The sequence below is a fragment of the Molothrus aeneus genome, chromosome 5, assembly GCF_037042795.1.
Source record: "Molothrus aeneus isolate 106 chromosome 5, BPBGC_Maene_1.0, whole genome shotgun sequence".
Lineage (NCBI taxonomy): Eukaryota > Metazoa > Chordata > Aves > Passeriformes > Icteridae > Molothrus > Molothrus aeneus.
In genome coordinates this window covers 41,507,957-41,522,965 of record NC_089650.1, presented here as the reverse complement: position 1 = coordinate 41,522,965, position 15,009 = coordinate 41,507,957, and the positions used below count along the sequence as shown (strand labels likewise).

At 36.2% G+C, this 15,009-nt stretch overlaps 1 protein-coding gene across 2 annotated transcripts in view; it reads left to right on the top strand.

Annotated features, from left to right (window-relative positions):
* Positions 1-15,009, top strand: part of PPHLN1 (periphilin 1) — a 63,973-nt gene that overhangs the window by 6,447 nt on the left and 42,517 nt on the right. Inside the window, exons 4-5 of one of the 2 annotated variants that reach the window (XM_066550383.1) lie at positions 3,079-3,249; positions 3,708-3,763. In XM_066550383.1, the coding sequence (XP_066406480.1) occupies positions 3,079-3,249; positions 3,708-3,763 (227 nt within the window). Of the gene's footprint in view, positions 1-3,078; positions 3,259-3,707; positions 3,764-15,009 lie in introns of both variants that reach the window. The other variant, XM_066550382.1, reaches the window with a different exon arrangement.

The following is a 15,009-nucleotide window of genomic DNA, read 5'->3' as shown; positions in this document are numbered from 1 at the left end:
GTTTGTTGGTTGTGCTGTGAAGAGAGATGGAGTTTGTTGGTTGTGCTGTGACGAAGGAGTCAGTGCTGTGAAGAAGGAGTCAGTGCTGTGAGGAGCTGCACATGAGACATCACCGAGAAGGTATGGGAGCTTCACAATAAGATGACAACATCTTTTTATGTCAATGTTTCTTTTAAGTAACTTGACGTGGTTAAGGAACTTCTTTCATGATTGTTCTTGTCACCAACAAAGTTTCTTTATAATGTTTAAAGTACAGGAGAAGATGTTTTTAACAAGTGTTGAAAGTACATCTTTGCTAAAGTTGTGCTTTGGAGTCCTGTAAAAGAAACACTTTACAAGAACAGAAATCTGCTTTGTAGATACAGAGTCTTTTGTGGTGTATTATGTACCTATGTATGGTATGCTTGTAAAAGCAATTGCAGAAGCTGTGCTTGCTGTGCTATAGAATAACTTCAGAATGCTTTTAGGAATTCTCTGTTCCACAGAGTTTGGCCATTTTTTTCCCTCCCTTGTCTGAAGTCTCCAACAAATAAATAAAACAGGTTGTAGCTTTGTCTTTGGAGGTATTATAACATAAGTAGAATTTAAAGAATACTTTTTGATATTTCTATTTGCATCCTGTGTAATATGCTTTTGGCAAAATAAAATTTTAGGCGCCAGTTCCTCTTATCTGACTTCCCTTTTACTTATGGCAAATGTTGAAATAATACCATAGCTGATTTAGTGCACCTTCTGGGTTCCCTCTGTTTTGTTTTCAGCTTGTCTCTTTGGAGACTTTTGGTTACTCTATGTAACTAATTACACAGGCTTCTCTATTTGAATTTATTAGTGGTTGTCTGTTCTGTGACATTTTTGTTACTGTGATAGGCAACAGTAACATTTTTCATTTTCAGCAAGCTGGAAATCAGGTTGATTTCCACAGGGTGTTTAGCTGCCTGTTTCTCCAAAATGCTTATCAAGATAGGGCAAGAGGAAAGGCAGAATGTATTTTCACAGGTGTTTTTTCGGTTGTTTGACTAATGTGTGGCAAATTTAATTTTACCGTAACATCAGTGACATTTCTAAATTCCCGTAATCTTTCAGGCTGTCCAGGGAACAATGTGTGATCAGGCATTATAAGAATTTATAGTCTAAAAGATCTGATGCACCCATTTTGATGCAAGTGTTAACTAGGTAGTTCAATGCTAGCTTTATATTACATATGTTTGGAACTGGGGTTGAAGGGAGTAGCGGAGTACGCTCATCACAATTAATATTGCCTATCTGTACCAAAAAAACACCCCCAGTTGCTGGGCAAGCCAAGATATGGTGTCTCTCTGCCATACTGAAAGATGGATATGGAGTTCCTTCTCATACAGCTCTGCAGATTCAAGATAGTTGGAAGGTACTTTCTGTCCTTGTAAGCCCATGCTATTGTATTTGTGTCCACATGTAGAAGTCTGACTTAATTTTGATTAGACAAGTGAAATAGAATTAACTTGTTCAATCTGTTAATATGCTTAGTGTTTGCTGCTAGGTTAGTATGTTGGAAATAAGATGTGCCAATGATACAGAATGAAGTTTTTTTTTTTTTTTGAAGAAATCAAGAGATGTGTCCTCATCTAAACTGGGTTCTAATTGTGTATCAAGTATAGATTGTAGTAGAAACACAGTTACTGTTAAAGAACGTGAAATTGCAAGCACTTGACATTATTGTGCAAGGAGGATATTCATGGAATTTTCATGTAACTGTTCTTCTATATGCCAGTATAGTTGTGTAGTGGGGTCTTCAGGGTGAGGTTAAAGCATGGAGCAGTTTTATTTAAGCTGCACAGCAGGTCTTTGTAAGACACCAAACTAAAAAAAATAATTACGTGTGGAGGATGTTTGATGAGGTAAAAGTAGATCAAACATTATGACTGTGTATATAGTCTCCACTTTGCGCCTGTATGGCTGGCTTTAAACTGCCCTCTAGTCTGTTTGTTGTGTTTGTTGAGTGGTCTCTGAAATCAGAACTAACTTTTTTTTTTTGCATGACAATATTTAGCAGTTTGTGAATACACTGTATTTTTCTGCAAAAGCTATCAGAAACTATTAGATTGACTTCTTACTGTTAAAATAGCTTGAGTGTCTTCCCCCCCCCCCACCCCCTGCCAAATCCAAATTGCACGTGCCAACTCGAGTGTCTGCATTAGTAGCTTTTGTTTAAGGCCCGTTAAAAACACATTTTGCTAAAGGAAGAAGATTTATTTTTAAAATAATTTTTAAAAAGTGAATGAAAAAATGAATGCAAAATCTTGCATTCATGTTTTCATTCACTTTTTATTTGCAGTTGACTTATATAAAGCTTAGTTCTAGTAAGATTGAATTTGTATCTTTTGTTCTAGTAAGATTGAATTTGTATCTTTTGCAGCTGTGCAATTTGTACTTAATAAACAAAGAATTTCTTTAGTTGACAAATGGTATATGACATGCTATTTGAAGGAAATAAATTGAATTTGTGTTCTAGCAAAAAGCTGCTTGAAATTTGCACTAAAAGAAAATCCAAGAGTATTAAAATTCTGTCACTTGAATCTAGACCTACTGCATTGTATTCAGTGTGTGTTTATCTATTCAGGTTATGAAGCAAGGTCTATCTTAAATACAGTCTCTGCAGTATGGAGGATGTTATGGACATAAGAAAAATTGTTAGTATTTTCAAATGGACTCTTATTTTTTTTGTAGACGTTACAGGTGCAGCTTTCTTTGTTGCATTCTAAAGATAATGTAAAAATCTGAGGAATACATGTAGCTAACCGATGCTCAGAAAGTAGCTATTGCTACTGCTTATAAACTTCCAAAAGACAATTAAACCATGTTTAAAAATTTCCCTCTATAATTAAACTTGTAATGCCTAAGGATTGAATATGAGTAGTGTCCAGTTAGATTTAATCAGTTATTCCACTGTCAGACTGGCAGGATTTTTAATGTTTGCTGTTTCCCTGTGCAATTTCCTCTTTTAAGTCCCAAATTTAGAAATAACTTGGTTCCACATTTGTTTGTGCGTTACGGATTTTCAGCTGTTAAAAGCAATATGATTTTGTTTGCTTTGTGGTTTAGGGTGATTACCACAGAATAGTAAACATTGTGCCCAAGAAACCAGCCCTGCTTGAGAGGCCTGGGGACGGGAGTTACAGTCGCTACGACGATTACGGTCACGCCGAGTACAGAGACTATAACGCAGGACGCAGTTTCGCCCACGACCGAAGAAGTGGCCCTCCGCACCGAGGTGTACGTAAGGTGATTCTTCTCTCATGTTTATGATATTTATTTTCCCATTAAGACTTCAATACTAGGTAATTAAAATACTGGAAAGGTCATCATTGTTGCCCCCTGCAACCCAGCTGTTTGAAATTCTGTAATTTCAGGGTGTTGATGGTAGTTTATATTTTGAAGACAAAAGTCTTCTTTAAGTCAGAGCATGTATGTATGCTTTGGAAACTTCTGTAGTTTGTGTTTTGTATAGCATTGCAAAGTTGCTCTCTTCAATATTGACACAGGAAAAAAATAAAAAGTAAATGGATACAGTGAATAAATCGAGAAGATATTTATTGCAAGGGGTAATATTTTTTTAAACTCATTAAATGCTTTGGTTTTGCAATAATTAAGTACCATTTGGCAACTAATTGTACTTGACATCTGACATTGAGATACATGTCATGCAGTTGTTTTGCCTGTATGTTTTGCAGGATGAATCAGGATACAGGTGGTCAAGGGATGATCACCCTACAAGACCTGAATACAGGTATTTTTTGATTCTTGTAGTGCCGTGCATAGGCTGCAAATATTTAGGGTGTTTTACTTGGTCACCAAAACAGCTGGTAGAGCAGACCAGTGAAATAACAGGGAAAGGACATCTGTTAAAGTAAAAGACAGTAGTGGAAAAACAGGTTTTAGTTGTATTGTTTGAAATAGAAATTAAAGAAATTTTATGACATGAAAGTCTCTAGTTTAATAAGGATAGGAGGCATCATGATAACATCATTAGGATGGTAACCTGGAAGTGTGAGTAATTTAATGCATCTCTCATGAGTGACACTTCTTGCATGATTTCAGAGAATTCTTTGTTCTGTTATTTGATTCTGCAGCTGCAGTACATTGGGGCTACAGTATAATGATGCCTGTGCCATTTTAAAGGTTGGTGGGATAGATAATAGGATTATGAAGTTCACCACAGCCTTTTTCTGAGCTCCCTGTTTTCTCAGCTGAACTGATGAATATATATTTCCATCATATGTAATGTTAATTTCTATGAGCCCTTTTTAGTCTGTACCTCAGGTTTCCATTTATGAAATCTAAGGACTAGTAGTAAATCATAGGGCTGTAATACACATATGCCTGCAGTGATGTTTGATATGGATTTTTTGAGTTAGCAAATAAAGTGCACAGGATACTGTTACACTCAAAACTTATGGACAAGGATGAAAGTCACCTTAAATGTTAAGACAAGAGTTGATTGTTAGTATAGGTGAAATATTAGCAGTCTGATCTAAGAATGTCATCTGATGGCTGTGCTTTTATATGCCACATCCTGCATTTCCACTTCTTGAGATGCCTGTTATACCAGCCTGTATTTGTGGGTATTGCATCATGGTGTTAGTCATATCATAGAATAACTCCTTGTTACAACATGTATTTAAAACTGTTACAACATGTATTTAAAACTATGGGTATACCATACAAACATCAACAGAAGTAAACCAAGTTAGTTATAGACACCTGACCAGTTGGAAAAATTGCTGTTAAACCAGCAGCAAGTTAAAAAAAAAGACTGCAAGCAGGTCAGAAAAAGTTCAGACAGGGCAAGCCTTAGATTTGTGGTGTTGTAAACTCAGTATGATGCTGTTAATAGCAATATCCACAAGGCCCCATAGTTGCAGTAGATATCTATTCCATTGAGTGGGATGACTTAGACATAGCATGGATGGATTATTCTATAATCTCACCATAAAGGAAATCCTTCATATATCATAAGGGTCTTGGTGCAATAGACTTCTTTCAGAATTGCATTCTTGGGGCTAGAAGCAATAATAAAAGGTTTTGAACAGGAATGCTTAATAAGAATTTGTGTAAAAGTTTTTCCATCTTTTCCTCTCAATTTAGCAGAATCTGGGTTGTTTGAAGCTGAGGAAAAACACCAGAAAGGCTGAGAAGACTGAGTTAGTGCCAGGCAGCTTATTGTACACAGAACAAGAGTGGCACCCAGTGGTCAAAAAGATTGTCTTAAATGCATCCTGATTTCTTCCTTTCAAAATAAGGCTCAAAAAAGTGAGGTTAAAATGTCAGCTCATTTTGTTGAAGGCTTAATAAGTGTGTTGTTTGGTATATGATAGTCCCATCTCTATTTGTATTATATGCTTCAGATTATAGAGCTGTTACATAACTGCAATAATGCTGCGGAAGAACTTCATAAAGATCCATGGTTCAAATATATTTGGAATTGATTGAAATCCTACTGATTCATTATATAAATATAGCAAATAATCTTCAAAGTAGTCTTGTGATCAGACTGCAAAACATTTGTAGTGTTCCATGTTTTTCCATATTTTTGCATATTGCCTATTATTGAGCAATGTAGTGGATCTCAAGGAGGATATCAAAGTGCATTTCATGGTATATATTGTCTCCTGTGGTGAAAATGCTAATTACTTTCTATTTCAAAGACATTTGCTCCACAAAATATGATATTAAAAAAGTTATTTGGTGCAAAAATGCCTTCTCTTTGGATATGTTTAAAGTTATTTTAGTTAAGTTCTTTGGAGTACACATAATTCTTTTTTTTTGAGGAAATAGGAGGAGGTTTAAGATGATTTTAACCAGAAGGATTTTTTAAAAAAAGTGCATGGAACATGGCGAAAGCATAGTTAGTAGTTAGACAATCAGGAGACTTGTATTTTATGGTTTTTCATAGTTAGTACAGTGACTTTAAATTCTTAAAAATAATAGCTCTTTTATTGACCGAAATAATAGCTTTCTTTATTATTTTTAAAATCACAATCAGTAGCTAAAAATGTGCTGTAAGAAGTAGTTGTCAATATGACAGCATTTCTCTTTGAGTATTCGTCATTCACATTTTCCTGTTTGGTTTTTGAAAACATACCTGTCAAAAGGTACTTTCTCATCTCTTACCCTTTGTATTTTTCTTCCTGCTATCTTGATTTAGAATGCTGAAAAACATTACTTGAGATTCTCCCGAAGTAAAGTGCTGCTTATCTGCAAAATCAATGTCCTTAAGTGAGTCCTGCATGCAGTTTTGGGCACCACAATATGAGAAAAATATTAATCTATTAGAAAGTGTCCAAAGGAGGGTAACAAAGATCATGAAGGGCCTTGAGGAGAAGCATTATGTGGAGCAGCTGAGGTCACTTGGTCTGTTCAGCCTGGGGTAGAGGAGACTGAGGGGAGACCTCACTGCAGTTACAGCTTCCTCGTGAGAGGAAGAGGGGCAGGCACTGATCGCTGCTCTGTGGTGATGAGTGACAGCACTTGAGGACATGGCCTGAAGCTGAGTCAGGGTAGGTTTGTGTTGGATATCAGGAAAAGGTTTCTCACCCAGAGGGTATTTGTGCACTGGAACAGGCTCCCCAGGCAAGTGGCCACAGCACCAGCCTGACAGAGTGCAAGTGTTGGACAGTGCTCTCAGGCACCATGGTGTGGCACTTGGGGATGTCCTGTACAGGATCAGGAGTTGGTCTTTAGTGATCCTTGTGGATCCCTTCCAACTCCTTATGTTCTATTATTCTGTAATTCTCTTTGCTGTTGAAGAAACCAGCAGTTAGGGATTTTTTTCTATTTTTTTCCTATTGTTTCTTCAGTGATGTTTTGTTGGGGTTTTTGTAAGCTTCTTGCCTTTTTCTTAAAAGTAGGACGTGCTTGCTTACTTAGCATTTGTAGAGCCGTGGCTTCAGCTGTGATGTGTCTAATGACCAGCAGCAGCAGTTCTCCATGAGTGACAACAGGATTGCAGAGGTTCTAGCACCTGGCCTACTGTCTTTTTTTAGTTGCCTTCCTCCTTATAGGGTTATGTTCCAGTTTCCAAGCAGCTGTCATTCACATGGTAAACATTATCATGTCTAGCACTGAGTGGAGCATTACTATTCCTTCCACGTGCTTTTTGAGGGTTGTTAGCCCTGTTTTATGCTATGTTTAGTGAACAGCTGTCATTCTGACCATGACTTTTTTATGGTGAAGATACACATTTTATATGTAAAAAATAAAGGAATTCAGAGGATGTGTGGGGCATAGATTTCAAACTGAGTTCTCAGCTCTTTCTCTCCTGTTGTCACCTAAGGAATTCTGAACTCCTGAAACTGATGTGAATTTTGTTTTAGCTTGATTTCAAGTGCCTTTTGGTTCAAGTGTGGTTGGCACATACAAAGAATTGTACATTATAGTTTGGAGGAAACTTTCTGCACACATTAATGTCTTGGTTGCTGATGCTATGAGAATTGTGAGACTTAGCAATTCAAAGGAGTAGAGATCAATTAAGATGTGACTTCTTTGTACATTTATCTTGTACTGATGTTGATGATTTCTGGAGCTGTGTTAGTGCTTGTCTTCAGTGATATATTAGGCTCATTTATGCAAAGCACTCATGCATGTCAGATTTTTAAAAAAGTTGTAGGGAGCTATGCTATGATGGGGTCTAGTTTTGCAGTACTTCCCTATGGGCCTCATAGCAATGGGTTTTGCATACAAGTTCATTTTTATAAGGTCAGATGAACTTTTCAGTGTGAAATGCTTTGGAAGATTGTTAGCTGCTGTTCACTTTAGTCATGCCAAATTTTAATCCTTTTGAGTGCACGGAGCATTACTTCATTTTTTTTTTTTTTTACCAACCAAACTGAGTTTACAAGATGTGAAATATACGAAACTTGGCAAGTTAAGATGGGTAAGACTCATCTTCAAAGAGAAATTACAAAATGACGCACTTGTAAATCCCAGCTACACATGCATTAAATTTGATCCTTAGAATTATCTGAGGCCCAGATTTTTGTAAAATAAGGGTTGCCATATTCCTGGAATAAGTAAAAAATAGACTCTTGAGAAGCAGCTTACATAGAACATTTTTAATATCCCCTCTTCAGCTGTATATATGAATAATTTTTCCTTTGCTAATGGAGGAAACTTGTTGCTACTATGTGTGTTGTTTTGTTTATTTTGTGTTAGATTTTTCTCCCATGTTCTAAGTGAAATTAGGAAGTAGTTTTAGTAGTCCAGTCTTTAATTCTAGTGCATTTGTCCATCAAAAACAGATCTGCTTGTTTCCTGGAGTGCTTAGGTAATACTTTGTAATAAATGGAAATACTGAAGTAATTTTGGTGCTACAAATGAGAGAAAACTGTCTAGCAAAATATAGAAACTTAATTGTAAACAGTTTGTGGTCTCTGAACAGTTATGTTTTGTTATGGAAGTGTTCTAAATCAATGGCTTATGGTCTTTTATTTGAAAAAAAAAAAAAGTGGTTTTTCTGAACATTAAACTTGGTATTACCTCTTTTGGGGGGTAAAGCACAATATATCTTGGGTTTTCTAGATGCATGCACCTTCACAGTGAGAATGGGTTTACTTTGGCAGGCCATGGAGTAAATTGTTTGCAAAGTGGGGGATAGAAGCCCAGCAATCTTGGCTTTTTGATCTCTGCTTGAACTACCCTTGCATTTAGTGATTAACCCCTTGTAAGTGTACAAAGTGATGACAGGAGGTTGTAGAGTTGTGAACCGAAGATCGAAGATCGTACATTGAGAAGAAAATTGTACTTTGGTAAGAATAGTTATTTTAAGTGAAGACCTTTGATGAGAGAGTCTCCAGATGGAAGTTAAGGGCCACTGACTCTTCTCTGAATAAAGCAGCGTTTAATTTTGAGAGTCCAGATGTGTCAAAGGCCGAGGCAGTTTTCTTTACATTGTCACTATGCAATCACCTTTGAGTTACAGGGGGCAGTTATTTCTTGGGGTTTTTTTCTTCTCCCTCTGTGTTTTCTTTAATTAATGAAATAGTGAACATGTTTAAATAGTAGAATATTTAAAGCAGTATATTATATTGTAGGAGGCCTTTAGGCTTTGGATTTAAACTTTCTTGTAATGTAAACTGATCTGTGTCTTGCTTATAGAAGATAAACTTAGCCAAAGGGATTTATGAGATGGTGCTATAAATGTACATAAGTCTGCTGTTTTGTTGCAATATTTGACAGCTCTTAAGGGACACCATACAAGAACCACATTCTTTATTAAAAAACGTGTGGAGGGAAGTAAATATGGCAGTCACCCAAAGAAAATGGTCTTGCTTTTGACAGAGATTGATAAGCAGAGTTGTAATCATACTCATTAGCACATGCCTTTTTCTTTTAATAAATAAATAGAATCTCTGCCAGAACATTGAACCTCTCAGGTATTCACATGGCTGAGTAGAGTAGCTTGTTTATTCATATACAAAATTACAGTTTCCTTATAATAGATCATTGTGGTAGATTCGTTATGCCTGTCTGCAACTCCAGGCAAGAACATGTCTGTTGAAATCTTTTACTCAGAAAACCCATTGTGTTAAGCTGCCAGCTAAATTAGTTTATCTTGGCTTATGATATTTTGGAGGGTGGAGGGGGAAAATTAGAACCATTTGGAACAAGATAATAGGTAATATACAACTTAAAAGTTGATTCTGGTTTACACTAAATATTTAATGACTTCATATTCAGTTCATGTTTTATGCAGCAGTCTTACTGATTCAGTAGTTGCTACATTTTCTTTAAGAACTGTTTTCTGCTCTGCTGGCTGGTAGCTCTTTTGTGCTTGGGACAACCAATTTGTTTGCAAACTGAGATTTACGTTGCATTATTTGACTGTCGTTATTCAGTCAGAGTTAAATATATCTGATTGTATGCTTGCACTTTGGGTTCTGTAGGTCTATAAGTTTTTATTTTGAGTGGATTTTAAGAACTCAAATCTTCTCATGCAGATACCACATAGCATTTTAAAAAATGCTCTGTACTGAAAACTGAGTATAATCAAGAGCAGTTCAGAAATGTCCACTGGTGCAGGTCAGCTGAAAGTTAAAGTGTTGCAGTTTGGACAAGTTTGATTTTATTGTTGTGATGAATCTTTCTTCTGTTTAACTTGGAACTCGGAGGCTGTGTGAGCACTGCCTGTTTTCTTACTAGGAATTTTATGTCAAACAGTTTCTACTTTGCTCATTTGGGCCCTGTGTGCATATATCTAGAATTATTCTGGAAACCTCATTCAAAGCAAGACTGCTGTCATTCCACTTCTGAAATGTTTGTCACTTGAGAATGGAGGAAAAGGAGAGATTAGTAGGCAGGGTTTAAACTGTAGAATTTTTTTGCCCCCATCCTATAATGTAAGAATATGGAGAGGAGGTAGAAATTGCTCTTATTTTCAACTGGGATGTTTTTATATGTTTTAGCTAATTGTGTGGCTAAATTGGAAGGTGAATATTGCTTTTCCTGGCAAAATATTATTATAAATTATTAAAATATAATATTTATATTCTTAAAAATTGTTGTTGAATAAGGAATGGCCAGGTAGTAAATTGACTTGTAACTATTTGACAAAATTCCAGCAAAAACAAATTCCAGAAGTTCTCATCATGTCAATTCTCAACTGCTATCACGTTTATTTGACTTGCTTTTGATCCAAAGCTGTGTTACGTTTTAAGGGTTTGTGGCTTTTTGTGTATACTACTGTTTCCCACTGTAGTTTTCGTAAGGTTTTAAATTGTCATGTGAAATTGATGTCATCATTATATTTTTTCAACAGGGGCTATTGTGTGAGACACCTGTTTACTAGAGGTGGTGATATGTTATGATACACCTCTAAGGAAAAATTCAGTAGTCTGTGCAAACTCAATTAAATTTTGTGTTAACATTGATTAATTGTTTAAAACTTAGTCGCATCTTGGGAAAATTATGATTTCCTTCTAATAAATGTTTACATAATGCTAATAAACTGTAAGGAGCTCATCTGTTTACAATGTATGATAGGATAATGTGCCTAAAGATAAGATTATGTACCTTTCCACTGTAAGGTCTTGATTAACACATTTCTTAAAGTATTTGAAAAGCGAGCTCACCTGGTCAAGTCTTACAGCTAGCACTACAGATGGTACCAAAACTAACAGGCTAATGCTGGGTTGAGAAATAATGAGGCAAACTCCCATGGGTAGCACTTGATTATTCTGGAAAAGTTTCCTAACTACTTCATTGAAAAACAGCTAGCTTCTGAGACAGTGGGGAAGGGAAAGAGAAGGGAGTCTCCCTTCGAGTGCAGACAGCTTCTGTTAAGATGGTATCAAACTAAATAATCTCAGAGCCAGTGAATTGGGCTGATGAATGCAGTCATGGCTTTCTCATGTTGAGGTGTATTGTCACAGAGGACTTTGACATAATTTCCCTTAGGAAGGTAAATTCTTTATCATCTGTTAGATTCCAAGGACTTGTTTGTTATGTTTTGAATATACTAAACATGTTAGATTCAATTCCCATTGAGAGATGGTGGGAGTATTAGGATACAGGAGAGGAGAGGAAAAAGTTTAGTGTTACTGATAATTTAGGCATCCTTTTGTTAAGCATTTTGCTTCAAAGAGAAAATTTTTGATGTGCCATTTCCTTGTGTTTAGGGTGTTATGATCAACATCTGAGGAAAAGTTCATCAATAAAGCGATTTCATGCTGTTGGTATTATTTTTAAAAGATTATTCTATTTTTGCATGGTAACTGATTATTCTCAGTGTTAGTCTTGACATTAGTTCATGATATATATTTGCATAACCTTAAAGATTCTTTCCTTTGTATATGAGGCTCTGTAGTACTTGTCTATGAGCTGACAATAAATGCCTTTGTCTAAGTGAAACTGAATATTGATGTCATTACACACAGCAGGGTTGGGTCAGCCAGTTGAGGGAATGTCTTTCTCTTCTAAGGTCTGACTTTTAACAGTTGTATGTGTTAAATTAAGTCATAACTTATCTAGCCTAGTATGCCTAATTATTTTTGAAAAATGTGCCTAATTATTTTTGAAAATTATGCTTGAGAGCATGATTATGAAATTTGGAAGTAAAAGGAACAAAGTGTTTCAATGTATTGACTTACAGAATAATAGAATGGTTTGAGTTGGAAGGTACCTTCAAAGGTCATCTAGCCAACCCCCCTGCAGGAAGCAGGACATCTTCAGGCAGGTCAGGTTGCTCAGAGCCCCAGCCAGCCTGACCCTGTATGTTTTTCCAGGGATGGGTTATTTGCTCTCTGGGCAACCTGTTCCAGTGCTTCAGCATGCTCATCATAAACATTTTGTGGTGGAGCCTTTCTTCTCCAGGCTGAATGTCACCAACTCTCACACCTTTCCTCAGAGATGTGCTCCATCCCACTTGATAATTTTTGTTGCTGTCCTTTGTACCTGGTCCAGCTGTCCATCTCTGTCTTTCCAGGACTTTAAAACTGGGTGCAGTGTACCAAGTGGGATCTCATCAGTGTAAAGTAGATGGGCAAACTAATTCATGTTTCAGTTACTAGACTCAGTATGCATTCTACAGTTTTTATCTTGTTAGAGGCAGTTTTTGAGCATTTTGTTCAAGGATTATCTAAGGTGAAAGATTACATTAACAGAGGAGACTTAAGTGTGAAGCAATTAATTACCTTCTTTAATATCTTTTTTCAGCTACTGTTAATTTATTAATACTTACTAAAACTTGTGTCTGTTAAACAGCATTCTGGTTTAGAACTTATCTTTGAATTTACATTTATTACTCACAGCCAGGGTTGCTAGATATGTATGTCTGTTATTTTTAGGGGAAAAAAAGGAGTATTACTTCTTTGAGGCTTATTGAGTCTAACTTCAACTGCTCTAGAATACTGTCAAGGAACCTGTTTTATTTGTTGTAAGTATTTAAAAGTCACGAATACAATAAAGAGACTGATTTTCCTACAGTAAAAGTATATTTCCACAGCAGTTTTAACTATCTATGTGGTCCTTCCCCTCTCCCTGGTACTGTTTCAGGTGTTTGTACATTTCACATACCTGGTTCTGTGTGCTAGCCCACCACAATGAATTAAATATTTGTCTGCCAATTTTGTTGTCTGAGAGAAAATATCAATGCCAGCTTAGGCACAGAATTGAAATAGGGATCCAAGGAAGGTTGCGGAGTTGGGGATTGCAGCAGCACCAGTTTCAATCAGTATGAGCTGTCATGGAGCTCCAAAGTTAACTGTTATTAAATCACTGAAATAACTGAAGGCATGCAAGAGTTGCAAAAGGATTTTTATTAAAGAATTTACCCAGGCAGCATAGCTTGCCTATGTGTTCAATATGTTCAAACAAGTGATATTTATAATATATAGGAAATGGCCTACAGAAAGAGGCAAGAGATATTAATGTTTATTATAGAGACTGTAAATTGTAATGAAAGTGAAGGGAAAAAGCAAACTGGAAAATAAAAAAGATAAAGCTACGAGGCTGAATAATTTATAAGAGGGAATGTCTCTCTTGCTGATTTTGAACAAACTCTATGCCTGACAGGAAGAAATGAGATCACATAAAGAAAAATTCTGTTATGTGCAATGGATTTTTTCTTCATATATGTATGTCTTTCATATTGAGAAATCCAGAAGCAGAGGCAGTAGTGTGCTAACTTTACTGAAGTTTGCTATGCAGCAATCTGTACCACTATTACAAACAACACTTTGAGGCATGTAAACAAATGAAACCTATTTGACCTAATTGCTTCAAATCTCACTTTAAGAATAAAAACATAGAGATCTGTGAAGCATTTTTCCCCTTTAGAGAAAATTGAATGTTTTTCTGATTTATAGATCACATTAAGGGATTTGGAAGTAGGAAAAAAGTAAATATAGTTAAGGGTATTGTCCATCGGTATTACTAACATAAGGTGTTACTGCTTACAAACCTGTTTCTCAACTTGCTCTTCCTTTTGCAGCTTTTTATTGATAGTGTTAGAAACTCAACCCCAAGAGTTGATCAAATCAGCATATCCTACATGTTGTGTTCTTTTTCCAGTGAACTAATGGCATTCTGCAGCACACTGATGAAAAGCTTAAGTGCTCTTCCAGCAGCTGTTTCATGGTTTCTGGGTTCTTCTATGGAAGGATTTCAAAGATAGCTTTTGGGGAAAAAGTAATAGCTTGCTGAACATAAAATTCACTTATGTCCCTAAAATAAAGTGCAAAAGTATTTCTCTCTGGGGCTTAGTGTGTATGTAAGACAAATGCTTGTCTACGTTAAACTGCTTGGCACATACTAAGCGTGAAGTAAATTCAAAGCCCTCAAAGAAAAGACGCTTTTGAGGGATACCAATGTGCTTTGGTACCTTGGGGAAATGTTTTAAAACTCTTTTCTGTGTGCTGGTCTCTGCCTGAGGCAGGTCAACAGTAAAAGTGCAAGTACCTACTTAGGAGTCTTTGTCCATTAGAACTTTGTCTAGAAGCTAAAACATTGACCAGTTTCTCTGATCTGTTAGGGCATTAGGAAAAAAAAAAAAAAAGTATGGAAAGTACCATATTATGCTCCCCAGCTATTTTCCAGTTTTTAAGCTTATATTGAGATAGAAGATTTCAGTTGTTTCCATTTTGGATTAAGTTTGTTTAGGAATTAGTTCAGTTGCTACTGCATAAAATGTCATAAAATGGGAGAGGTTTATGAGCTAGGTCCCTGAGCTTGTTGTCTGAACTACTTTACTCTTCTGGGATGATAGGCTGCTCAAAGGGCAGTTGTAAATATTGTAGCTGTTTCTAGACATTGTAATTTGGTCCATCACTTTAAGCAAATACTCCCTCTGGAACGTAAGACCTATGTTTTGAGATTGGGGGGTCTTACTTACCTTGTTTTTAAGAAGAAGAAAAAACCAAGGTCACATGCATTTGAATGCAGTTATTTTGTCTAATTTTATCTTAATTTGTCTAAATAGCACGTTTTGTCTTTATTCTGCAAAGAGTTGCCTAAAGCCGTTTGCTCTTAATTCTTTGGTAC